This window comes from Folsomia candida, unplaced genomic scaffold, assembly GCF_002217175.1.
Source record: "Folsomia candida strain VU population unplaced genomic scaffold, ASM221717v1 Fcan01_Sc003, whole genome shotgun sequence".
In the NCBI taxonomy this organism is placed as follows: domain Eukaryota; kingdom Metazoa; phylum Arthropoda; class Collembola; order Entomobryomorpha; family Isotomidae; genus Folsomia; species Folsomia candida.
Window position 1 is genome coordinate 1,300,972 of NW_019091195.1, and position 26,023 is coordinate 1,326,994.

Sequence of the window (26,023 nt, forward strand, 5' to 3'; positions counted from 1 at the left end):
GGTGTCTTTTTGAGGGGTGAGACGAGATGTAGCTCTCTCGAACAACATGAGAATAACATGATCAATTTTTATTATTTGGCTATTTTTACCTGAAACAATTTATTTGCATTGCAATTTTTGTAATAAATTATTAAAAACAATGCCTAAACCGGACAATTACTAAAGCGCATAACGTGATCACGGTATTAAATAATAATTATAATTAATGTGCCAAAAAATGTGACAAAGTATTGGTCCAACTTTTTATTGCTGTCGGTTCTATCGTCTATCATAGACCATAGACGGTCTATGGTCTTTTGTATAAAGCTTATTAAGGTTGGGTGTAGTAATGTAGTATTCAAACGACTAGATTTGCTGACTTTGTCTTATCCAACATATATCTGTCCTAGTCGGGGAGCGACGTTAACAACTAGTTCAAACTCGTATGCGGATTTGAATTCGATTCTGTGATGCTTCTTTGTACATGTACGAACTTGTTGCAGAGTCTTATCATTTAATTCTCTAATCTCTTCAAATTCTTCAATTTTATAGTCCTCTGGATACAAATCGTCACCTACATATTAAAGGGATGTTATGGAATTAGAGCATGGACCACTAGATTGACATTATTTATTGAAGCTACAAACTAACCTGGAAATACAGAGATGATCCCGTCGTTTACTTTAATGTAGCAAGGGCACCAACGTTCAATACCCATGTTAAGTCTCATTCTCATCAGTTGCTGAATCCTTTGGACACTTGTGTTTCTTAGTCTAGTCAATTCGTATATTTGCGGAGGGATAAGTCTTGCCTTGCCATCATTTGCTCCTTGTAACACCTTATCAGCAGATGTCCACTTTAAACACATTAAAATAAATCATCAGTTTCAACGTGACTTCCAATTTCGTCGTAATAATGATTAATAATAAATGTATGTAAATTCACCCTCACTGTTGCTACTTCATACTCATCATTTAAAAAGGGTAATGTTTGTGAGACGGCCACCATGTAGAAAATTGTGTCGAACCTCTTGTACCCAAACGAATTAGGGGTTAGCCAGTTTGACCATTCAACCAATGCGTTCAAATCGGGACGTATCAAAAGTTCTTTACACAGGGTTAAAAATTCCATGGGGTCTTGGCGAACACGGCGCTGCCATTCTTCTAGCTGATCCGGATCTTGAAAAACATGTGATCCTGGTAGTGAAACAAGAAATGAATAATTCAAAGCTACTCTCCAAGCCTTCCAAGATCATAATCATGTTAGCAAATATTATTACTTGCCTGCCAAATATCCTTGACCCAATTCGCCCTTTCTGCCCACAAATTTCCTCGCTTCTTTGGCAATGTTTGGTCTTGCAATCAATATTCCGCATTCTTCGAATGTCTCTCGAATGGCAGCAATTCTTTAGTCAATAATTATGTAAGCATTTTAAAATTCCTCTTATGTGACAAGTGATTAATGAACTTTGTCATTTATAGCTAGATTTATTTTAGTCAATAAAATTGTGGCAAACCTGAGTGCCACAGGAAGTGGTACACGTTCCCTGTACCACTTGACGAGATCTTCAGGGTTTTTGAATTCAGTTATAGGCTTCTTATCATAAAGATTAAGTTGGGGTGCAGTAGGATTAAGAAATTCCACCTCTGATAAATGTGACCCGGTCCCAACCAGAAACCAATTAATCCATTTTCGATCACAATCCGCTGGGCTGATAACGCCACCAGGAAAGCAAAGGGTATTTGGAGCAAAGGTGCTTCCTACACATGAATCGAATTCATTAACCTTTGTCAATTTTATTTATTTATTTACTGAATCTCATTGTATTACCCTTTGACCTCTTCATAACAAGGAAGTCGGTCTTTGTTTCATCTTCGCCATTTGGTGCAACAAGAATAAGCGATGCCGCATCCTTCCACGGTTTGCCATCCAATTTTCGAGTATGTTTTTCGGCCTCTGGCACCATCGGATGGGGACCATTGATTGATGAAGATGAGAATTGCCGAAAGGATGACACTTGTCGAGATTCTAACGTCATCCATGTTGATCTATTATTAGTAATATTATTTGGCAATCGACTGGAAGTTGTAGAACGATTCAACCTTTTAAATCTTAACCAACTCAAGGGAACGGGTAGCGACAATACTGTTGAGCGACGCATTTTGTGTACCTTAGTATTCTAAACCTACTATTAACAATATCCTATTATACATTAATTAGTCAAAAATTGAAAAGAAAGTTGAAAGTTTGTAAAATCAATTAGAATGTCTGCTCTAAATGTGTCAATCATTTTCAACGTACACCAACAATACACCGACTTTGGTCAGAGATCAGAAAAGCCCATATAATATAATTTGGTTTGAAATATTATGAAATCTGCTAAATATCCTCCGAAAAGATAATGTGAATTATGTGGGCAATGACACATGAGAGTGCTCGAGTGGAAAAGTAAGTGGCGGATTTGCATTTTGAGAACTTGGAGAACTATGAGAACACGATGCATAGTTTACTAAATACGTATGAATTTGAAATGAAAAAGTATTTATATCTTGTATAACAATTGATCAAATTGGTATTATTTTTAATACCATGAAGCTTATATTCAAGACACTCAATTACTAGTCCGCAACCTTAACAAAATTGCAAGGGTTCCTTATATTAAAACTTATTTATTATAAAACTATTCACAAAATAATTTACAAACATTACAAAAATTCATATAAATGTAGGAAAATAAATCTTACAATGAATATATGTATTAAGCGTTAATTAATGACATAAAATATGGAATGAGAGTATTTTGGAACCTCGAATATGTCATCATCATCACTGCCTACTCCTAGGCTGGGGTTTTAGTCCACCCAAGTCGTAATTTTCCCTCGGAGGAATTGCCTGACTGCCGTGATGACCTGGTCGACCGAAGCCAAAGTTTGTGTGAGCCTTCGTCCCTGAACCATAGCCGTAGTGCTTCCCACCAGAAAAATGCTGTGGGGAACGAGGAATACGAATGCGGTAGAATTTAGGCTTGTCCCCTTCAGAGATGAGGTCAATATCTATTATAATTTTAGAGGAAAATGTATCTATGCCTTGTTTTATCCTTGCATCTTTTTCCGAGAAATAATTAAATATCCAACTTGACTTACCAACCCTACTCATCCGTTGTTGCTGTGAGTCTACAATTAATGGATCGTCTAGGTCGGTATTATTCGCTTCGCTGTATACAGAGTTCAGGTGGTCATTCGGCAGGTCTATGTTGATCTGACCTAGAAGGGCTTGATAGTCTGGAGGGCTTAATTCCACAGAAGGAAGAACTTCCTTGATAACCATTGGACTAACGCCATGTATAGAAGAAGTTGTAATAATAGTGGAGAAGAGGTAAATTGAGACTAGTCTTTGGATTTTCGACACCATTTTGGTTTATTTTCCAAAAAAAAAACACTTATCGAAAAACTTTTATAAAATATTTTCTTGGTGATAAAGTTCACTGCTTGTTGTATGTGAAATTGATTGTTGCGATTTAGCTTATATATACTTACTAGAAAACGTCTTTGCAGAATTCAGAGGAAAACAAACTTGTTGTTGACCATTTACTACATAATATACTACGAAATACGTCATCATCAGTAGATGAGTAAACAAATTATCTACGGTATGGTCAAGGCACAAGTTTATTCAGGTTATATTGTTCACGTATCCGCATGCACGCACATCCTATTATGATTGCAGAAAACACGTGGAAGTAAAAATTGTTATTCGTTATCGTCGTGAGAATTGCGTGAACAATGACATGCCACTCACTATGCAACATTTAATTAATTAATGTTATGATGGTTAGGTTTTGTGAGTTGCGATGAGGCAAATTGAGATTGCGTTTAAATGGTTCATACGATTTGTCATCTTTGACGTCGTTTGGAAAATTAGTTTCGTAGAGCCTATTTCGTACTTGGAAGTTGAACGTGTAAGCCAATCTTTGCCATTGAATTTTCGTTACACAACAATTATGCTTAAAACCTTGTCAGTTGGATTAAACTAAGAAACAGAAGAATTAGTAAACATCAAATAATTCTTAAAACTGGCATGTGCTTAAAAGTAAATATGTATTTATTTAAATGGTTTTTAGCTTGTAATAAAGAACAGATTAATGCATTTGAACCTAATGCTGGCAATAGGATAAAAAACTAACCTGAAGATGACCTTAAAACTTCTTCTTATTTCCAGACGTCGTACATATCCATTCCTGAGAATTGAATTGGATTATTCGCAATTATGGCACTTATGCAGACGTAGAGAGATATTAATGAAACGATTTATAGTACTGGTAATAAATCATCATCATCAATTAAGTACGTACATATAAAATGTATGTATATGTATGATACATACATGTAAAATCTCCAGTATCATCATTTTCAGGCTCAATCAATCCAATAATAATTTAATTTCCTGACTAAATAAGTTTGTAGGACAGTTAGATACATACAAAATTATCGCAAGCAGAATGGAAGTAATTTTGCGAAGTGCATTGGACAATTCGACCTTGATCAGGGGTGTATTGGGTGGGGTGGGAGCTTCAAGCAGAGAATTTCCCCATCAAGTCGGCCTAACTTATGAAGACCGTTTTTACTGTGGTGGGTCAATAATTTCCACAATTTTTATCCTTACGGCCGCCCACTGTGTGCACAATCTTAGTCCGACAAAATTTAAAGTTACTGCTGGCGACGTTAACAGAATTCTTTCAGAGGGTACCGAACAGACAAGACAGGTTTCTCATGTCTTTGTTCACCCTGACTACAAAAGAGCCACGCTAAATAATGACATCGCACTCATGGTCTTGGCCCAGCCTTTCCAGTTTAATGCTGATGTCAGGAAGATCAAGTTTTTGAAGGATCCGACAATCATTCACTCTGGTGCGTGTAAAACCAATCACAATTTTACAATATACAATGGAGAGGAGGTTTAATGAAGGAATGAATTATTTGACATGTGCAGGAATCGCAACAGTCTCGGGATGGGGGCAATTGGTGCATGGAGGTGGATCACATCACACACTGCAGAAAGCGGATGTCCCCATAATTCCTTCAACCCAATGCAAAACAGCGTTCAAAGACGGCCACTTGAGCATTCCTCTGTCTGACGATGTCCTTTGTGCAGGCGGCAATGGGAAGGACGCTTGCAAAGGTGATATAAATAAATCATAAAAAAACTACAAGATCAGTAAATAAAACTTTAAATGGATAGGTGATTCTGGAGGGGGATTAAGTGCACGACCCGCTTCTGGGGAAGACATCCTGCTTGTGGGCATTGTCTCTTGGGGAGCACCTTGCAATGAGAGGTGCTCTTAGTCGTTAATCATTAAGATATCATTCATTAGGTATGCTAATTTTTGAAAAAAACCTTACCGATTTGTTAAAATCCTCCAGCGAAACGCTCCCCGGAGTTTATACTTCTGTTCCTAAATATTCAAAATGGATTGAAGAAACAATGATAAAATATGGGTGTGTTTTTGCTCTCCTTGTTTTAAAATATTCCCATTGATCATGTGTAATCATTCACATTCCATTCTTTCAGGCGAGAATCTGGCCGATGTCAACCGGAGGAATTTTATTGTACATACGACAACGTTTGCATCTTTTCGAACTGGGTGTGCGACGGGGATGTGGACTGTTCACAAGGAGAGGACGAGTCCCCCGGACTATGCAGTTTGCCGTGCCCTCCATCACAGTTCCAGTGTGAGGGAGGAAAGTGTATAAGTTCGAAATGGATTTGCGATGGGAGGAGCGATTGTCCCAAAGGAGAGGACGAACGCGGTTGCGAATTCTGCAAAGCCGGAGCAATTAAATGTTCGTCCGAGTCGAAATGCTATTCTGACACAGGAAGATGTGACGGTAACCACGACTGTGTAAATGGAGAGGATGAAAGACACTGCAATTCATGTCATGGGCGAGGATTTCATTGCAAAAAGGATAAGAAATGCATCCCGTGGGGGTGGAAATGTGACGGGGAACAGGATTGCGAAAGTAATGAAGATGAAGGGAAATGTGTCTGCTTTTTAGGGGTTTGTTTTAACAAGCCATTTTAGAGTGACCGTATTATAAATATATATTTGAGCGCATTTAATGGAATTACTTATGTGATAATTAAACAATTAAAAAACGTAGTGTAAATGTAAATCAATTCTTAATGAATAATTTTTATTAAAAGATTTTGAGTATATAACGAATTGTCGTATTGGACTATGTACGTATATATATATAAGTTCGGCTATAAATAAGATTATTGCTGTTGTACATATTTATGAATGTACGTATGCATGTGTACTCGTGTGGAGTAGAATATGTAAGACACAAGTGGTGAACGCAAGAAATAAATACATATCCAATAATAGCAACAAACAATTAACAAAGTGATCATTTTGTTACAGAGTCTATTTCAATTGGAATTTGTCGTCTGCTACCAGGAACTTCTTTCGGTTTACCAAGCAACTCTAAATTTCCATCGTATCTGACTTGATACTCGTTAAAAAAAGTTGCAAATTCTATAAAGTGTCTGACATGTGGAACTCCAGAATTCATTATATTATTATTGCTTTCAGTAACATTTCCGTCACTACGATTATTATTATTACACATTGTCCCTGGTGTAGTTGTATATTTCTTATTCTGCACCTCCAAAAATCTAAGCACCATAATGTTATCTTTCAAATCTGGATTCACTACCATTTCATACGGCTTACTGCGAACTATTGACGACTCTTTATCGAAACATGTTTCTGGCATCTTCAAGTTTTTTAAAGGAAATGACCCCTTCATACCCAAATAGTTGTGAAATTGGGAAAGGCATCCAGTATTATCCAAGGGAGAGTCGGGCTCTCGAAATAAAACTCCCATCAGTCCCGTCACGAAAAATTTGTCTTGCTCCAGGGGAACACACTGGATTTGTAGTTGCTTGCAAATACTGGATCTTATTTGTGGTAATTGGTTAAGCTCGGCTTTATTTAGTTTGTTCATCATGAGTAGTACGTTTTCTTGACCGACAAGTTCGTATAAGCTTTTCAACAGATGTAGGTTAGAAGAATTAAAGCTGTCCGTAAATACGTATACTATAGTTTTCACATTCTCGCAAAGCTCAATTACTTTTAAAATTGAGCACAGATTAGGTCCTAGGGATTCAGTAGAGAAACCAGGCGTGTCAATTATTGTGTAATTTAATCCCTCCATGGCAAGTGTTGCAACGAGTGGATGAGATTCTTCGTCTTGTTCCCAACCGCATGAGACTGGGAATCGTGTGGAAGATTTGTAATGCTGAAAAATCTGATTGCATACGTGACTTTTACCGACGCGACGATTTCCAATAAAAACTACTGCATTTTGAAAGGATTTTGACTTTTGATCTGAGATAGTTGTGGTGGTGAGATCTGCTGTTGAGATGGACATAATTTGAGGAGTCTTGGGAAGAATGAGGTCTGATGAGCTTTCAATGTCATACCGTCCCCTTTTAGTAGGAATAGTCTGAAAATAGAATAAAATAAAAGTGTCACTAACTAGTTGTGCAGTATACGTATATTCATAGTACGTACATATATGTTTAACCTAGACATTTAATCTATTAATTAATATGTTTAACCTAGACATACTTGTATCACTGTTTGTTCTGAAACTGGTTTCATTTCCCCTTGCCGCAAAGCCACCTCGGCTAAGACATCCAGAGAAGCGCCTCCACTGCAGACATGGCTAAAAGAGGCCGAGCAACGGGAAATAGTGGCAGAAGTACTGTTCTTCCGAGCCGTCATCCGTACAACTGACTGTCGTGGTGTTGATGATGGGGAAGTAGTAGTGAGGAAACGTAGCGTTGGGGGCCTTGTAGTCTGCAGAACTTTATTCATGGGAACTTCAGAGATAGAATCTTTGCAAGCCATGTTTTTAAAATTACATGATACAAGTTCATTTCCAGCTACGACATTTGAATTGCCTTTTGTTGCATGTTTTACCCTTCGCATCAGCTTTTCGATTTTCACTATATTGCTCTTATCTTGTACTTCTGGATGACTCAGTTTCTGTTGGAATAAAGGTGTTTCTTTGGACGATCCGGGATTTTTAGCATTTGCATTCATAACTTTGGTAGCAATGTTCCTCCAGAGATGGCAAACACCAGAGATAGATTTCAATTCCGGAATGCTGAGGTTTTTGAAGATTGATGTTAGAATCTAAACATGAACGATAGTACTATTACTTAGTTGTTGTACAGGTGTGCGGTCGAATTGCATAATTTTTTTGGTATAACGACAATTTGGTATAATTTGATTTGGTATAATATTGTTGGTATAATTTAAGGGAACCATTTGGTATAATGAAACTCAGGGATAATTCTATTCGAGATACTTATATTTTAATCTTTAAAGGGACCGAAATTCATTCCATTCCTTCTTTCCTTGCACTCCCCACTCACATTCACAACCATGTCCACTGAAAACTACTACGCTACTTGTACCAAAAAATCAACTGCAAGAATGACACAGAGTACTATATTTGCACGCACTTGTATCAACAATTCAGTGTAGGGTTGGCATTTACGCATAAATACTATGTGGAAAGCCATTGAAATTTTACAAAATGAACCAAGCCATTGGAATTTGGAAATCGAAAAATTGAAATTTGGCAAGTAGAGCCACAGCGTAAAATTCACAGGGACCTGTATAAGCGACTCCTCTTGATTGTAGAATCATGCAACACTAATCTTGACGCTTTCGACTATCTCAAGGGTATTGGAAAATGCCTTCACAACTACATGACTATTTAAAATTTAATTTTGATTTTCGCATAATTATCCCTTTTTAAATTATCCCTTATGTACCATTATACCAATTTGTTTTATGCCAAAAAAATTATACCATATTGCATTATCCCTAATAAATTATGCAATTCGACCTACAACCGTTGTACAAGAGGAATAAAAGTAAACCACTAAATACATACATAATCAAATGCTTACCTTGGTACTAGCCATTGTTGCCTCAAAATCATTTTCCTGCTTGGCACTGAGTAACTCAAATAACATGCATCCCGTACTTTCAGAACTCGCACCAGACTCTACGCTGTTATTATCCTGCTCAATTTTAATCAGCAATGACGGTAATGATTGGGAAACATCCATTCTATTTTCATTTCGTAATATTGAACGTGTAAATTCTGCCTCTTCGGAAATAATTTTTGCCTCATTCTTTGGTAAATTGTGAACTGCGATGAGATGTCGGAGAAAGTTGTCCTTTCTTCGGAAGCCTCTATTATCTTTGAGGCACTCACCTCTCTCACACTTGAAGGGTGTCTCAGTGCCATGGATGATAGCGTGCCTCTTGAGATCTTTGCATGAATAAAATGACTTGCCACAATTTTGCTCATTACATTTGTAAGGTCTAATCCCGTCATGGATTTTCTTGTGTTCTCTCAAGACCCACTCCAAATTAAATGCACGGTCACATCGATCACACTGATGTGGTCTGGTCCCACTGTGTACGAGATTGTGCCTTCGCAAGTCTTGGGTGCTAAGTTTATATCAAAATTATTAAAATTTGCTTCAAGTTTTCATATTTTTCTAACCAAACAAACCTTTTAAATTTTTTCCCACATTCTGGATATTCGCAAGCAAAGTTTCTAACTCCTCTCCCTATATGAACCCAACGGTGATATTTAAGGGGAGATGGTCCCGAAAATTCTTTTCCACAATCTTCACATGTACTTCTCTTCTCGTGGACGCGAGTATGACCGTTGAGTTTCGTCTTGGTGGGAAATATTTTATGACAAGTTCTACAAGTGAACGATATTGAGGGTGCTGCGGCCGTATCACCTTGTTGAAACATATAATACCATTTCATATTTTGGAAATAAGTATACTAATTTAGTGGTATTTACCTGCTGGTAAGTCTATGCCAAGTGTTTGCGAAGGATGGACGATTTCAAAACCTTCAACAACAGCGTTTCCTTCGCCTTTGACTGGGCTAAGCTTCATAATTCTTTTTCCCATCCGGTAGATATGCTTTCTTTGAAATATTGTATACAACTGCAAGGTATTAAAATTATCAGGATATTAGTTTTATTTTTAATAACAAGGATATACCGTTCTTTAAATAAAGAAGAATTTAGAGCTTGTAATAATTATCGATGATAAATCACACTTCGATTTAAACTCGCATGCGATGGAACCTTATAATTTAGTCACCCATAAGTACATAGAATATACACTATATGATGTTATGTGTTGTATTCCTGGTGGCAGCCATTTTAATAAAATGGAACCACATTGTTTAACTTTGTCATTAGAATAGAATATAAAACTCTTACCTTATTAATTATTCGACAGTTGCACAACTACAGAATGACTATTTTTACACGTAAATAACTCTAAATTCAAATTTACAATCGTTCCGATTTTTTTTACTTCCTCCAGCTGCGTTACTCGTTTTTTAGAAGAAGCCGAGTTGGTTGGTGCAGGCTTTTGAGTGATTGCTATTACACTTATTGCACGTATTGGCCTCAACTCAGGAGGAGAGCTTGTCACTGGCAGAATGATAGATTTAGATGCCCTTTGGATATGTTGTAATGCTACGAGTTAGCAAAAGTGAAGAGGAATTTATTCCATGGCCCCATTTACACCACACCCACTCAAAGAGCGAAAACACAAAAAATCCCGTTTTTGCTCATTTTAGCCATCATAAAAATCAAATTTTTTCATCGGATTTCTATCATTTTTACATTTTCATGATCCAGAACAGTTGTTTTATCAATGGTAAAACAACTGTGATGATATGATAAATTATCATATCTAATATCAAACTCAGTTTTTTTGAGATTTTAATTTTTTTGAAAATTGTCAGAAAATTTTCGAAAATACTCACAAAAATTGTAGTTGAAATTGATGTCGAGTACGATAAAAAATCAGAGATCGAGGAAATCGTAAAATTATCAAAATCTGATCAAAATTAGAATTTCGGGGGAGGGTTGAATGAGTAAAACCAGTGTCTTTTGCTAACTTACCATTGGTAAGTTACCAAGTATATCCAAAGGGCATCAAAATCTGTGATTCTGTCGGTGACGGCAAGCTCTCGTAGAGCTGCTCTCCTCAACTCAATACTCCTCGACGGCTCGACCACACTCTTGCAGCATGAATGACACGTAATGCATAAAGTTCACGAAATCATCGAATTAATTCTACCCTATTATTGTTTCTATTTATTTAACTCGAGAAGTAGATAAGGTTTCATTTTAGGGTTCCATCCACACGAGGGTTTGGTGTAGAAAATTACAAATAGTTTAAATATTTCTGAAATGATAAAGTTTGTGTGACTAATTGCATGTTGCATGAATTCCATTCCGGTTGTTTCATTTTCATTCATTGATATGCATAATACATGTGTAGGTGCATATGTACATATACATACGTACACGCCAAGAAATGTATGGAAGGTAATGTTATTAAAGGTGAAAACTTATATTATAGATATATTATAAACATATTTATCATTTCACATATAACTTGATGCTAAAATTACGGATAAGAATCACAAAGATAAGTTTCAGATTTTTTCGTCACATTTCGTCACCTATACCTTTCCCGATCAATTTCGAAACTTTTTCCCATCCACTCTTTGCATGTTCCGTCCATAACTCTTCCCCAAGCGAGGTTGACATTAGTTCAGTAAGAATACGCATAAAGTCCTAAAATAGGTGAAGAATGAAATACTTAATTACTTATTTGAATTTTGAAAGTCTTCAACATGCATAAAATCTGCATAAAAATTACCATAAAATCTGCTTGAACAACTCCATGTCGTTTTATATGATTCTCCCCTATTTTTCGTATCATCTCATCAAACATGTCCTCATCATCCAGCGTAGTTAGTAAAGAGTTCAGGGTGGACACGGCCGTAAAAGTGTGGGCTTGAAAGCGTTTGTTTTGTGGTAGTTCGTCCAGAGGAAGGGAAGAAAATCGCTGAAACTTCATCTGATGATGGGGATATGCCCGAAAGAAGCTATGTAAAAAATGTTGGTACAAAAGTGTTATGCTAAATGGCAAAGATTTTATTAACTCTTTAAAATTAACGTTTTTTTGACAAACCTCATAAAAGCCTTGACAGAATTTCCCTTCAAATCTTTTGCTATTTCTGACCATGTTAATTCAACGGCCGAGGTTTCCTCTGGTGTTAAATTTATCATCTTGTGATGCAAAATGAAATGATTAGATTGTGTTGTGCAGCTGATTTGTTTAAGTGACCAGTTACAGAGAGCTAATAACTTACAATTAGCTTCTTGATGGACAAACTAGTTCTAAAGTGTTGCTGGTGTTGGTATATATGTAAAAGTGTGTGCTTTTTGTGCATGTTATTTATCACGTATACTTCTCGTGCATGGACGTCATTTCATTATATTTACTATTTATTCTTCATATAACACAGTCTGTGAGCTGGTGACAATAAGTTTAATCTTATGATCAAGTTATATGATCTTACGAGTACAGAAATTTCAAAAAAAAGTAAACTTAATCTGTGTCAAGCTCTGCAGAAGGCAAAAGTCTCAAATTCCCATACTTTATACTTTTGCGTATGGGTAACCGTATGTAAACTCACAACTTACACACAACAACCACCTACGCAAATTTTCTCCCACACACTTTCGAGACTTTCCTTTCTTCTCCCGTTTCCGACTTGCTCTCCTACTTTCTCCGAAATTCTCCACAGTTTCCTTCCCTCCCACGTAATTGAAACAGCTGAGATATAATTCTAGTCTGGCCCACCAAAATGAACTTGACATGTCGACACCAATCACAAACAATGGCGATGAGGAGGGCGGACCGCCTCGTCGACAAACCCGCTTCGTCACTTGCATCGTAATCACGCAAGCGGTAAGATATTATAAATTTACTGCGATAAATTTAAATCCATCGACAATTTGTTGAATAATTGAGTAATTGTTGCAGCTAATTCTGATATTTTTCGCTGTTTGTATCGCCTACATGCATCTCAGCGTCGAGACGGCGTACGAAACAGAATATGTTGAAGATGAACCTAGCAGTGGGACAGAAATTTTTGTGCGTGAAATTTATCTTATCTTACATTTTATAATCTTAACGTTTAGCTAAACCTGTACAATTCATATGTAATTCGTTTTTAGGCGCTGGATCATTTCCCAGGCTTTCGGTTTTCTTTCACCGGATTAGTGCTGTGCTTGATACTCACAGAAGTTGTGCTCAAGAAGGGAAATGTATGTTGTTTAATTAAAACGTGTGGTGTGGTATGCTTACATAAAACAGTGGTAAAATTAATTAAACTGAGCTTATGATTTTATTCTATGCAGGGGACTCGGTGCGAAGGGATATTTACTCTGATACTGCTTATAGCTTCTTCTATCCTATTCTTTTACATCCAATTCTACCAACATAAGCATGACCGGTTTTTATCCGAATTTGGAGATAAAACTCTGAAGATCATCTTAATTTGTGTGTATTGCCTCTTCATTCTGTCCATTGTTTCCTATTACCTTGTCAAGACTTCAAGACTGTTGAAATAAATTATTATTACTGTTGATAAATGTGTCATAAAGTATTAACTAGTATTAATGCTTCTATTATATAATTAATTGATTCATTAACCCATTATAAATAGAAACGCATTGCTAATTTTATGACTGGATAAGTTTGCATGTCGCTTTGAAATAGGCGTGCCCCACAGATTAATCCGGGTTTTATGTATCAACGTCACATGTTAAATGGATCAATTAAATGTATTGAAATATAATGGACATTTATGTATTAAAAGATACCTGACCAACACAATAAAGCCAATTTACATAAATCAGTACTTTTTGCAATTGCATGTCAAATGTATTCAATACGAGTCAACTACAAAAATATTTTATGTTGAATTGTGGCATGCTATAAGACACACATAATGGATGCTCAATGGGACCTCAATGGGAACTGAAAATGAAAGAACTCGGAACCATTATAAAGCTGCTAATATCAAAATTATTCTTCCAACGATTGTCACAATTCTAATGCACAATAATTCTTTCAAATCTAATAACTTTTGTCCTTTTTTGATTCCCAGTGAACCTTACATGAGATGCAATTAAGCATTTCACGAAGTTTAAATATGTAGATACAAAATGATAAGGTATATGTATTTGAAAGGAAGTGTGACGATATCAAATCATGCAATTCGCTCACCTAGTTTATTATATAAGGAAATCCATGCAACGACTTTATTACCTTTTCAACGCCTAGATAATTGTGCTGACGGCACACATTTAGGATGTCTCCGAAAATTTGTAAACTGTTTTTCGTATTTCTCATCATAGGAGTTTTTGATTATTCCGAAGCTCAAGGTTTGTACAACAACTAATTTATTAAAGTACAACAATTTCTAATAATAAAATACTTATCAATGATGATATGTACCTGATTGGACTTAATCAGCCAAGAAAAAGGCCGGAAATGGTGGTGAGAAGAAAGCAGTAGGAAATAAGCAAGGAAACAAATACAAAAATGGACCAGGGACGACGATTTTAGATCCACAAAAAAAATGGCCAAAGGGAAACGTTTACTATGAACTGAATCCTAGTTTCGGTGCGTTATCGATTGCATTTACAAATCTCTCATGCTTTTATTGAAAACTACACCAAATATTTGTTAATTGCTAGTATTAAATTACTATGAAATGAATTTTAGAGGATAAGTACCATCCGTTATTGGCCCAAGCTATAAACCACATTGAGGGCCGGACATGCCTGCGTTTCAGGCAGAGTAAAGAAGCTAAAGACCGTATCGTAATAAAGAACGCTGGAGACAAGTCATGCACTTCCCCGATTGGAAGGCAAGGGGGTCAACAAGAAATAGTTCTTGGGAAAAACTGTAACCAAATTAAAAAGGCATTAAATCATAATCATCATCCATCATTTCTTGCATTAAATTGGTTGTAATAAATGTTCTGTTCTTAAAGTTTATGCACGAGTTATTGCACGCTTGTGGATTTGCCCATGAACAAGGAAGGCAGGACAGAGACGAATATGTAAAAGTGTTTTTCCAAAATATTAAAGACGGTATAATCCTGATACTTTGCTTATTTTATTCATTTGGCAACTTAGTCGTTTCTTTCACGATATTTTCACAGAGTCCAAATTTGCTTTCGAAAAAGCAGACGAGAAGCATTTTGGTGGATTTGGTACTCCGTACGTTGATTTATTTATACTTTCATTTATTTACTTATATTTGTTATAAATATTTCGATTATAATAGGTACGACTACAAAAGTATTATGCACTATGGAAGAAAAGGATTTAGCAAAAATGGAAAAGAAACGCTGGTAGGTCATCATGCATAAGAATTCACAACCTAAATACTAAGATAAAATCTACAGGCATATGTTGATAAACATTATGAAATTTTTAAATCATTAATTTAGATCCCAACAAAAAATCCAAAAGCTGATATCGGGGATGTGGACAAAATGAGCAGATACGATATTGAGGATGTCAATAATTTGTATTGTAAAACTGTGCGGAATGCTTGCTTCAAAAGCGCTAGTGGCGGGGTACATATTTTTAACATAAAATTCGTAAAATTATTTTTCTAAGTGAAAATGCGTTACTAAATATTTATTCAGTTTATGAACCTCAATGCAAAACTAGCCGGAGATGGAGTTCAAGTGATAACCAAACCAAAAATGAATGGGGTGACAGCAAAATGGACCTTCGAGGGTTCTGATTTTTTTGGAAAGAAAGGTAGTGAAATCTGGAGTTGGGCTCAGACTGGAGGTGGGGTTAAAGTTTTAACTGAAAACTTGTCCAAGAACGCTGTTATTGTTGCGGTAATGCAATACCAACCAATTTGATAGAAATCCTATTGCTCATTATTTTTTTCGCATTTTAAATATTGTGATTGCAGTCGAGCCAAGGGAGTCAAAATCAATTGTGGTTGGGAATGAACGTTGGTAAAGGGAAAAATGTAAAATATCTCGTGAAAAACTTCAAGTCTGGAAGATGCCTACAATCTACGAAGGGGTTTGCACAGACATAAATCATTAGCATGTTGAAGTAGCATGATTGTAAAAGTTTGCTTTCTTAACACAGAAATGACCAACTTAAAACTGTCAAATGCAACGCCAAGGCACAAAACCAACTATGGACATTCCCGACTGTAGTCCCCTAATTATTTGTTGTTTTCAATACAATAATAAATAATCAGAAATCCAGAAATCTGTGTCAATTTTAATCTTTTACTAAATAAGTACATTTAATAAGCTTAATTTGAAATTATCTGTGACCTACAAAAACAGAACTTATTAAGTTAAATAACCTTAACCTGAGCCTGGAACCGTTCGACGATCAGAACGAAAACGCTGATCACAGATACTACTGCAAGCCCCACGAACAACGTAATTACAGACGGAAATGGTAATGCTCGTAATGGGGGATCTTTTTCACAGTGTGGAGCATAATCACCCTTGTATTTCCAATGTATCTTGTTGTTCCGAAAGTGAATGCCTCTTTCAAACATTGTGATTAGCCTGTTAAAAAAATTATATTTTCACTTCTTTCACACAACTAGGTTTTCATCATCAATTTCCGAAATTACCCAGAATTCAAAAATTCAATATATTGTGAACCTCTCGTTGCAAACCCACTCAAGAGTTCCATTTTAACTGGCATTTCTATTTTTGCCAATATTGCACATTTATCTGCATCGTTCCCAGGAAGCATTTCATACACGTCCCATGGCGAGATGAAAGCGTACTTCCGTTTTGTTCCAAGCACTTGGCTGACATACTCTTTATTATTTGTATTGAATGGTAATATCGGGTCAATGTTGGCATGAATTTTTTGGTACGCAGTCCCAAATTGAAATGTCAACTCCTGAAAATTAGTCAATAAATATTTACACAGATTTAAAATTCGTATTAAAATTTTACCATTTCATTTTAAAATTTTATCTATAACCTTATTCATTCTTTCCAAATTGATGTAAGAACCAAATTTAAAATGCAGCCTGATAAGATCATCAATTGTTTGGATATTTTCGGAATTAAATTGTAAGAAATTTATTAAAACCGAGTTAAAGTTGCAAAAGATTAGGAGGCAGAATGCATATAGTGCAATCTCCCCAATTTTTCTTGACCATGGGACTGGGAATCCTTCATTGTCATCATTGTCGTTAATCGGGAGATTGAAACCTAAATTTTTTTAAAGGTTTTCTGTCTATCCTTGTTGACTATATGTATATGCGAATATGTACCTATATGATTAAATACATATGTAGAATACACATACCCTGCTGACAAATGTTGGACAGAATGAAAAACATTGACCAAGAAATTTCAAAACTGCAGAAGACAAAGAAATATCCGAATAATGTAAGCATTCCAAACACACATATCCAAGCATTTCCGGATAAAGCTCTCGTAAATAACCCAGAGGACTGATATCTTGCATCGGCATGAAAGTAAACTTCCGACCTTCATACATAAACAACAATGCTTTAAATATGGTTCCAATCATTAATACAGATTGAAATTTATTGCTAACTTTGTGTAAGCAAAGACGTGTAGAAAACGAAATTTTGTTGCCATTGATGCATTCAGTAAAGCTAAACCAATTCCAAACTCGGCTTGTCCCGAATACACAATTTCGAAAGGGTCAATGAGATTATAATCCTTTGGCGTTACAGATACTCTACAAAAATGTAGAATTTATGTAGCTCGAGATGTGACAACTAGTTTTTCTTGGTGTCATTATAAAAATGTTAATATTCTTACGTCATATTTAGATAATCAACTAGGTAAGCGAAAACATGGTTGTGAAGAAGCCTTGCAGCAGTATATGTCGGACTTGGTGGAAATCCAGTTACAATTTTGTGCCCATTTTCATAGTAAAATGTAGTGTTATAATTCTATAAAGATTAACCCCTTATGATTAAGAAACTCGCGTATATATGTATGTATATATACACTATATGCATGTAGGTCGTACAGTAAAAATATCTCTCGGTTCAAAGCTGACACGAAAATGGTGTTTTCGAAAATTCTTCCGTCGGATTAATGAATCAAACCTAAAGTTCGGATCATCACCAACGGGGAGGTAAATTATTTCGTCGAGTATGAAGTACATCTCAACGATTGTAGCGATTTTTAATGAAGTCATGTAAATTTGAACCGCTGGCCCAAGATTTTGAATCCTTCGTTTACACTCCGGTTGCAAAGGTGGTAATTCCAAAGGGAGTTCTACTTCAATTTGAAGAATATGAACTGATCCTTTCTATCAATAATAGAGATTTAATAGTTTAATTTTAAACAGGATGATTACATAATTCGGCCTGGTTCTGGTCTTATTAATGTTACATACATTGATTTTTGACAGAGCGTCACAAATGAGGGAAGTATTCGTAACCTGCGATATGAATAAGGTTGGAGTGAGTGTATCATAGTTTTGGTCTGCATTGACCATTGTTACGGAACACTCTCGGTTTAAAATTGCGTCAATACTTAATGGTTGACTAAACTTAAAAATTTCATTTATATCGTGAATATCAAGAGCCGAGATTGAATTTTGAAATGATGATGAGAACATTATCCCAGATTTTGAGGGAAGGTTTTCTCCTATGGCTAGATGAAAAGTCACTACAATGAAAAATATATATGACCTTGCCCGAAACATCACGGTTTTGGGTAATATTATAGCCTGATATTCAGGTAGGTCAATTTGGCGAGAGAGTATATTGAAAACTGGGTCAAACTAGTCCATTTTCATGGGTAAAATTAATACGCATGTGTTTTCTTTCATCGAATTTGTCCAACATTCCAAGGACTTCCAATTTTAAATGTCACCTGCCACTTTTGGAGTGACAATTACAATTATAATTGACAACATGTAAATTAATTGTTACGTCTACACACAAATACCTATGCCTCCAATATGTCAATCCTTTATGAATCAATATTTGTAAAACGCATAATTCAGCACACACATGTGCTTATGTATTTAGCTAGAAATTCTGAGATTAGAATATTAAACTAGAAGCATTTGTATAATCAGCTCATGAATAAATAAATAATCCAAACTGACCATTATCACCAAGATTAGCAATTCACACGCACCTGTTCTTTTCAACAATAATCGCATGTGGAATTATCCAGGACAGAATGCGGATTACCGAAGTATAAGAAAGGCACAAGTCATGCTGGATGCAGCTATAATTTTTCGAAATAATAATTTTTCGAAATGTTTTCCTTGCTATTAAGAGTTACAATTCTAACTGTGGTGATTTCTATTGCAGAAAGTCATCGTCATGTGGCCTACAGTCATGACGAATCCTTGCCAACTTTTCGTGGAAACTGGATGTCCAACTTATCCGACAGCACTTATCTTCATAAACTGTCATTAGCTGGAACTCACGATAGTATGGCATTTTATGGGGGATTCACTACACAAACGCAGTCGATTCCTTTAATGGACCAATTGGTGGGTGGTATCCGGGTATTAGATATTAGATGTCGACATTATGAAGACTCTTTTCCCATACATCATGGATTTATATTTCAAAAAACTTATTTCGGCACTGTTTTAAAGGTAATGCATATCGAAAATAAAATAATATAGGAAAAGAATAATCAGAAACCTGACAAGTGGATTTGTTACAGACGATTGTCGAGTTTCTTGACAAATATCCCTCGGAAATGATTATGATGCGCTTCCGAGACGAGTATGAAGAAGGAAAGAATACAAAAACCTTTTGGGAAATTTATGATGAATATGTTGCTCCGTATAAAGCAAAATATTTGTGGACCCCAACAACTAACCGACCTACGCTGGGCGAAGTCAGAGGAAAAATCGTGCTTCTAGACGACTACACCAGGTATGGTTTTTAGAAGGGTGTACGTATTTACTAATTTATTTATGAGGTGGCGAAATGCTTATTTTACTTGGAGTTTTCATTATTTTAGATACAACGCTTCAACCACAAGCACTTTGGCGTCGCCATACGGCTTATACTACGGCAACAAAAACGACTTTTCTATTCAAGATGAATATGAAATATTAACAAACTTTGAATTGGGGAAAAAGTGGAAATTTGTCAAGGACCAATTAATTCTCGCAAATTCAACTGGAGGGGAAAAGTTTTTCATAAATTATTTATCTGCATCTAGCGTACCCACAGGTGAAGATGATAGCCTTATGAAATTCATGAGATTTAAGTTGATCTTATGATTTATAATTTCTAGCCGTATTTCCCTTTTTTGTCGCAAGTGGGCACATGACCGAGGGTACTAGTTCTGACCGTCTTTACACCGGATTTACTGATCCAGTGGGAAAATCAATGTTTCCAGATTTTCCAAGACTGCATTGTGTTTTTGGAATTTGCATGTACTATTTCGAGGGAACGAATATTCTCACTTGGGAATTTATTCAAAAAGAGAAGCCACGGTTTGTGGGCATTATTTATTCTGATTTTCCTGGGGACGGTCTTATCGAAGCCGTAAACAGTTTGAATTTTCAATAGTAATAAAAACATTTAAAATCATTAATACATGTATGTATGCATCAATATAAATATTTTAGAATTATTTGTCAACTTTTTATAAAATGGCATAATTAAGATTTGTAATGGCATGGTACAGGCACACGATATTCAAATTCTTGCAAAAAGACACGGTCATAAATTACTTAGTTGCTGGGTACGAAGACTTCATAGTCAGCGAGCATAAAGTGATACGCTGGTGCAAATGCAAATCCATTTATCGAATTATCTGCACGGGACGATTTTCCTTTCTTATTAATTGAGGAGGGGGCGACAATAAGATCCAACGCGGTTGGGGAAGAAGACGAGTTTGGGGTAAGCGATCTCGACCTTGAACCCGGCGAACTTTCAGATACTCCTCCAGAAGGACTACTGCCATTAACTCCACCACTTTGTTCATAAGAATGGGGAAGGTTGCTGTATGAATCGGAATTTGTACTACAATTAGAGGAAATGTAGAGATCTGCTCCAGCTCCAAAAATCGGGCCGCTGCTGCAATCACAAGAATAGTTGAACATGTACTTATTTACATTGATACATACGTATATGCATTATTTCTATCTCTATATAAACAATTATATCGCCACTAACTTGGCATCATGACACACTGCGAAATGCTTTTTCGTCACCGGAAACTGAATCGGGACACCGTTTGTGGTTGGATTCATGGCAAACAGAAACGATTTAGAGGAGGTGATGTATTTCGGCGATTTTGTACTATTCCATGGAACATCTGTGTATCCTCCACATATCCACTTGTTCTAAAAAAATATACGAAATCATGTAAAAAAAACTGCCACTGTCTTGTAAAGAATCTAATTTTTTTGTTAAAACCACACATTTTTCAGAAGCGCTAAAACCACGCTTGGTCCATCCAGACCATCAACTCTTGCGTGAAAATCCCCCGCTGCAAACCCATGCTGAGATGCACGATAAACACACTTCCAATTCGTATTATTCACTCTGGATGCCTGGGCTGAATGCCACTCTTGCAACTTTTTCCCCAAACAACTCCTCTCATTGTTAATAATGAGAGAGGAGTGGAAAAGTTTTTGAGCATTTCTCGGGGTCAGTCGCGGGTCGAGTTCTCCATTTCCGGAAAGTGATGCCTCAAATGTGGACAGTGCCGCGGTTCGATACCGTTCCAATGAGAGAGCCATTGGCACACAACCTACCATGATAAGTGAAAGAAAGAAACTGTCATATATTTCTTACTCCTATTGGACATCATGTACCCAACAAATATGCGCTTCGTTTCCTACATACCTGTGGGCTCGACCTCTTCCGCAAACACGCGAGAATGGATGAGCAAGAGTTTGACGTGCGAAATTACAGGGGTTAAATATTGCGAAACGGCGACGCGTTCTTCCTCCGTCCAAAGGGAGACGTGAGCCTCGACGCCAGCCTTGGCTTGTGCCCAGCGGAGGACGCAACGCCATACTTCTTCCTCTTCCAGACAGAGCTAAGCAAAAGCTAAATTATTACTTTCACTTTATCATTGAAATTTGTATACGTATTTATTTATATATTTATCTTTTACATGTTCCGAGTCCAACATAACTTTGATAGTTTCGACCGAAAGCGAGAGAAATACAGTATTTCGCTTTAATCCGGATGGATTGTTCTCGCTGAGGTATGTTATCGTGGTGTCCACAATTTTCTGCACTTTGAAACGCATATCTTCCCCAAGTTGACGGGGTGACGGAGTTGGAGCAATGGCTGGTGAAAGCGTTAACTTTTTTATGGCGGATTTGACACTTACTCCAGAAACTGGAATTCCATTAACCCCATCCGAGATATTTCCGTTTCCGTTCTCTTTCTCGATCAGATTTGGTTTGGAACAAGAGGGCAAAGAAAGCGAGGCCACGGCTTCTTGGAGGAGGACGAGAGCATAATTGTGGTCCATGTTTGAGATCATGACTTCTTCACAGGTCGAGGACAAGTCATCCAAACCAAAGTCGAGGGCTAGTAGGTACACAGGATAGAGCGTGAGAGGGCTGATGTTTTCTATCTTAAACTGGAGATACGTAAAGTTAGTTACAAATTGAAAGTTCAAAATCTGCAGAATTTTGTTTTATACATAAATACACGTGGTAAAACTTACCTTCCCAGTGTAAACGCAGGTGAGAAATGTGTTAAACACATCTTGAGACACGTGAGGGTAAGATGTTTCTCCTTTGAATCTTTTACATCTGAATAAATAAAATTGTGTGTACCATTATGGATGCAAATTGCATGTCGTTTAAAATAAGAAAATACATACCTGGCCTTAATAATTAGCGAATGAGCTTTAACACAATGCCCATCTTTCAAATGAAACTTTAAATCTCCACTTTTTCCTCCTTCCTGTTGAAGGGATTTCAAATCCTTGAGTAAAACTTGGATCCCTTTAATTTCCTGCGTAGATGCAGGACCAACATGAATTTCACGCTTCTCGCCATACGAACTTCCCATCTTATTTGTAATACTTTAATTTTGTATAGTGTGAAGTTAAATAAATGAATAGTTATTACTTAAAAAAATATAGGAAGGCTTTATCTACTCAAATTCCCTGCTAAAAAGTGCACATTTCTGAATATCTATTTCATAATTTGTTACAGTAAATGAGTCCCAATCAACACCTTTCACGCAGGTAACCTAATCTAGCAAAGAAACTTGATGAGCATGAAACGGATGATTTGTTGTATACTTGACTGGAACTAAACACAAAGGGACCCTGCAAAATTTTGTCGTTTTTGAAACCTGTAACTTGTACAAGCTTAGATCATAACGCATTGTTTTAGATTTTGTGACATTTTATAAATACACAGTTAGAAATACATAGGACGCAGTAGACTATTTATGCATAATTAGTATTCAAGTTTCATAAACCGTCGTCATTGTGGTCATCCTCTCTCCGCTGGAATGAAGAAAAGACAAGTTTTTCTTTAAGAAATTCCAATCCAACAATCATCTCCACCTGTAACTCGGTAATAAGCATGTAACCCGGGATGAGTAGGTAGAGGAGAGCATTGACAGCACCTACCTGACTTTTTTCTTGGAACTTTTTCATATACCGATGAATACCATGCCCTCCAGCAATTTTTGTAATAACTTTGATGGGTACCTTTACACAAGAGGTAAATATGTGCATATGTATGTATGCATAGGAAAGGGTGAAAAATTCAGATAAAATCTGATGTCTGTTTTTCATTGTGACTTTCATGTACTTGTAAACTTGCATGTTGATGAACAAAGGAGCATTTTACAATTGTGCAACACTGCAATGATTACACGAAAATTTATCATTTAGTTGTCAACGCCTCAACGGTACTAATGCAAATCAAGGAACTTGAATTGTTTGTACAAAAATTGATACAAGATGCACTTTGTGACTGTCCATTAATACATTTTTTGGGGTGTATGATGCTGCCATGTTGATTTATTTACTTAACTCCACCCTGCATTATACGTACGGCCTCATAAAGAATATATTTCCTTGTCAGTCCAGTCGCCCAATTTCATACAAACAGTTTAATCAATAATCATAAGTGCATATATCATTTAGTTTAAAAATTGTACACAAGTAACCCATAAACTTACTGACCTTGATCGTGACATGATTAAATATATGTGAATGTATATGTATGACCGAAACTAATCTTACACGTTTGGACAAAGGATTACATAACCGAAACTACTTAGGATAGGATAGCAAATCTTTCAGAGCGGTTTAAGCGGGTTGGAACACAAAACTAGATTTAGCAATAAATTACGTGCAGATGAACGTAAATGGGCATGCACGGGAGATGAAGATGATCCATTTTTATGTATATGTATAACATAGTTTGTGAAAATAAACAGTCATGTTGTTGAAATGTTGATACTGATCGGCGTGAAAATATATTTTCACAATAAGATGATTGTGCAGATACATATGTACAAGTATCCAATTTGCGACGACTCTTAAAAAAATTCTTTCAACTGGATCAAAGAATACACACGACTGGATCTCTCACCTCAACGTGACTTTGAGTCTCCATTTTTTGCAACAATTAATTGCAAACCAAAAATTGAGAGCTAGTTTGGCATGGGTTGGGTTGACGCTACCTCGTCCAAAGTGCATGCAAATATGAATATTAAGGAATTGATCTCTCCAACTCTGCCCAGTTTTCCTTAAACCTCTGATTGATCGTCGTGAAGCTTTTACCACAGTTGCTCCCATGATTCGAGAAGTTTGCATTTTCGCCCTCGTGGTTGTTGCCACCTTGGGAGAAGACGACGCCAAAAAGAAAGTTGGACTTCAAGACTTCTTCGAACCATGCAAAGCACCTTTTGTCACCGCTAATTATGATCCAAATTGGGTAGAAACACACAAATCTGCATATTAATTTTGGAACTTGAAACTCAAGGCTGTTTATTTTTTCAGGAGAAAGAACAAGACATCAATGAGAATTCGACCATGTACTTTCCCCTCTTAAGCAAGGGTGAAATGTACCGGTTTTCTCAACAGCTGTACAAAACCCCAGACTTTGAAACGTTCAAAGAGGAACATTTGGGAAATTCTTGTATCCGCTATAATCGTGATGTGACTGGGACTGTCCTGACCGTAAAGGGTTTCGATGACAAGACTTTTGTAAAATATTTAAATCCCATTATTACCGCACCAGGCTCGTTCTACTTTCCTCCAGCATTTAATCCAAGTAATATTTTCTTAAACGAGTGCACTTTTTAAAAAATATGTACATATGACTTTATGCAAGTGTAAATGATGCGGTTTTCAGGTTATGGTGGCAGAGTGTACCGTTCATTGACGGATAATAAATCATTCACGGTGTGGGTAACTTGTCACGATGATGGACTTGGATCATTTGCTGTCACATCGTCACAAAATTCTCTTCCATCCTTCACTCTCGATATTGCACGTGAACATGTCAAAGCGTTGGGGTTCAAAGAAGAGAATTTCCTCCAACAGAACTATAATCTTGACTGCGAATCTCCATTAGAGGATGTTCCCGTCATAAAAAATCTGACCCTTCCCGTCTTCCTGACAAATGTCCTTCTCCTTCCCAAGGGATATCATTCCAACTTCTTGTACACAGTGAAAAAGTAAATCCATGAAGAAATGTAATCATACCGGATAAAAATTGTCATGTAAAATATTTTGATTAAAATCTCAATTCGACCAATAAAATTTGCGTTTATACGTTATGCTCAAATTATTGCTTACTTAATTTAGCAGACGCATTAATCTTTTTGAGGATCGATAATTTCTGCGAATTTTGTGCTTCACAGCATGTGGATTTAAATACGAACATATTATTACGCCAAAGGTACACTAATACAAATAATATGTTAGTATGCACAAATGTAGAAATGTCTACATTTGGAGGGAGGTAGATGGATTTTTTGATGGCTACAGAATCGATATATTTGTGTACATGTGCATATATGCATAAATGCCAAATAATGAAATTTCTTACTTCCTTCCCCCGCTATCAATTTTCCT

General features: G+C 36.4%; 10 protein-coding genes across 11 annotated transcripts; 5 read left to right on the forward strand and 5 right to left on the reverse strand.

The window, feature by feature from the left end:
• Positions 1-66: 66 nt before the first annotated feature.
• Positions 67-2,431, reverse strand: LOC110846358 (nucleoside diphosphate-linked moiety X motif 19). Of its 2 annotated transcripts, XM_022093078.2 has the most exons (7): positions 2,082-2,431; positions 1,810-2,027; positions 1,496-1,739; positions 1,263-1,384; positions 925-1,175; positions 631-835; positions 67-553 (listed from the first exon to the last, which is right to left on the reverse strand). In XM_022093078.2, exons 1-7 carry the CDS (start codon positions 2,138-2,140, stop codon positions 366-368), a joined length of 1,287 nt encoding a protein of 428 aa, XP_021948770.1. In that variant the 5' UTR covers positions 2,141-2,431; the 3' UTR covers positions 67-365. The 2 variants fall into 2 exon arrangements, with proteins under 2 accessions (XP_021948770.1, XP_021948769.1); XM_022093077.2 differs by having other exon boundaries at positions 1,810-2,431.
• Positions 2,432-2,594: 163 nt separating this feature from the next.
• On the reverse strand, positions 2,595-3,539 carry LOC110847333. The gene is made up of 2 exons (XM_022094262.2): positions 3,123-3,539; positions 2,595-3,032 (listed from the first exon to the last, which is right to left on the reverse strand). The coding sequence occupies exons 1-2, from the start codon at positions 3,388-3,390 to the stop codon at positions 2,806-2,808; spliced, it is 495 nt and encodes a 164-aa protein (XP_021949954.1). The 5' UTR covers positions 3,391-3,539; the 3' UTR covers positions 2,595-2,805.
• An 832-nt stretch (positions 3,540-4,371) lies between these two features.
• On the forward strand, positions 4,372-6,363 carry LOC110846349 (trypsin-1). The gene is made up of 5 exons (XM_022093067.2): positions 4,372-4,886; positions 4,969-5,157; positions 5,218-5,311; positions 5,400-5,474; positions 5,548-6,363. The coding sequence occupies exons 1-5, from the start codon at positions 4,478-4,480 to the stop codon at positions 6,056-6,058; spliced, it is 1,278 nt and encodes a 425-aa protein (XP_021948759.1). The 5' UTR covers positions 4,372-4,477; the 3' UTR covers positions 6,059-6,363.
• Positions 6,298-10,606, reverse strand: LOC110845635. Its single transcript, XM_035849105.1, has 6 exons — positions 10,314-10,606; positions 9,885-10,032; positions 9,582-9,819; positions 8,968-9,517; positions 7,613-8,182; positions 6,298-7,487 (listed from the first exon to the last, which is right to left on the reverse strand). Exons 2-6 carry the CDS (start codon positions 9,994-9,996, stop codon positions 6,387-6,389), a joined length of 2,571 nt encoding a protein of 856 aa, XP_035704998.1. The 5' UTR covers positions 9,997-10,032; positions 10,314-10,606; the 3' UTR covers positions 6,298-6,386.
• Positions 10,607-11,354: 748 nt separating this feature from the next.
• LOC110847620 (globin) lies at positions 11,355-12,296 on the reverse strand. Its single transcript, XM_022094596.2, has 3 exons — positions 12,088-12,296; positions 11,773-12,001; positions 11,355-11,687 (listed from the first exon to the last, which is right to left on the reverse strand). Exons 1-3 carry the CDS (start codon positions 12,183-12,185, stop codon positions 11,559-11,561), a joined length of 456 nt encoding a protein of 151 aa, XP_021950288.1. The 5' UTR covers positions 12,186-12,296; the 3' UTR covers positions 11,355-11,558.
• Positions 12,297-12,428: 132 nt separating this feature from the next.
• On the forward strand, positions 12,429-13,825 carry LOC110847568. The gene is made up of 4 exons (XM_022094532.2): positions 12,429-12,870; positions 12,946-13,056; positions 13,140-13,229; positions 13,323-13,825. Exons 1-4 carry the CDS (start codon positions 12,778-12,780, stop codon positions 13,533-13,535), a joined length of 507 nt encoding a protein of 168 aa, XP_021950224.1. The 5' UTR covers positions 12,429-12,777; the 3' UTR covers positions 13,536-13,825.
• Positions 13,826-14,233: 408 nt separating this feature from the next.
• On the forward strand, positions 14,234-16,220 carry LOC110847447 (zinc metalloproteinase nas-15). Its single transcript, XM_022094392.1, has 10 exons — positions 14,234-14,351; positions 14,443-14,592; positions 14,695-14,894; positions 14,966-15,065; positions 15,137-15,194; positions 15,262-15,328; positions 15,428-15,556; positions 15,629-15,832; positions 15,910-16,025; positions 16,095-16,220. The coding sequence occupies exons 1-10, from the start codon at positions 14,279-14,281 to the stop codon at positions 16,171-16,173; spliced, it is 1,176 nt and encodes a 391-aa protein (XP_021950084.1). The 5' UTR covers positions 14,234-14,278; the 3' UTR covers positions 16,174-16,220.
• A 2,955-nt stretch (positions 16,221-19,175) lies between these two features.
• Positions 19,176-20,544, forward strand: LOC118434946 (1-phosphatidylinositol phosphodiesterase-like). The gene is made up of 4 exons (XM_035849705.1): positions 19,176-19,586; positions 19,658-19,872; positions 19,961-20,175; positions 20,240-20,544. Exons 1-4 carry the CDS (start codon positions 19,239-19,241, stop codon positions 20,515-20,517), a joined length of 1,056 nt encoding a protein of 351 aa, XP_035705598.1. The 5' UTR covers positions 19,176-19,238; the 3' UTR covers positions 20,518-20,544.
• On the reverse strand, positions 20,423-23,278 carry LOC110846654. The gene is made up of 7 exons (XM_022093475.2): positions 22,799-23,278; positions 22,640-22,727; positions 22,076-22,552; positions 21,802-21,997; positions 21,375-21,706; positions 21,127-21,296; positions 20,423-21,027 (listed from the first exon to the last, which is right to left on the reverse strand). The coding sequence occupies exons 1-7, from the start codon at positions 22,987-22,989 to the stop codon at positions 20,682-20,684; spliced, it is 1,800 nt and encodes a 599-aa protein (XP_021949167.1). The 5' UTR covers positions 22,990-23,278; the 3' UTR covers positions 20,423-20,681.
• Positions 23,279-24,670: 1,392 nt separating this feature from the next.
• Positions 24,671-25,733, forward strand: LOC110846457. Its single transcript, XM_022093224.2, has 3 exons — positions 24,671-24,878; positions 24,944-25,217; positions 25,299-25,733. The coding sequence occupies exons 1-3, from the start codon at positions 24,738-24,740 to the stop codon at positions 25,625-25,627; spliced, it is 744 nt and encodes a 247-aa protein (XP_021948916.1). The 5' UTR covers positions 24,671-24,737; the 3' UTR covers positions 25,628-25,733.
• Positions 25,734-26,023: the final 290 nt, after the last annotated feature.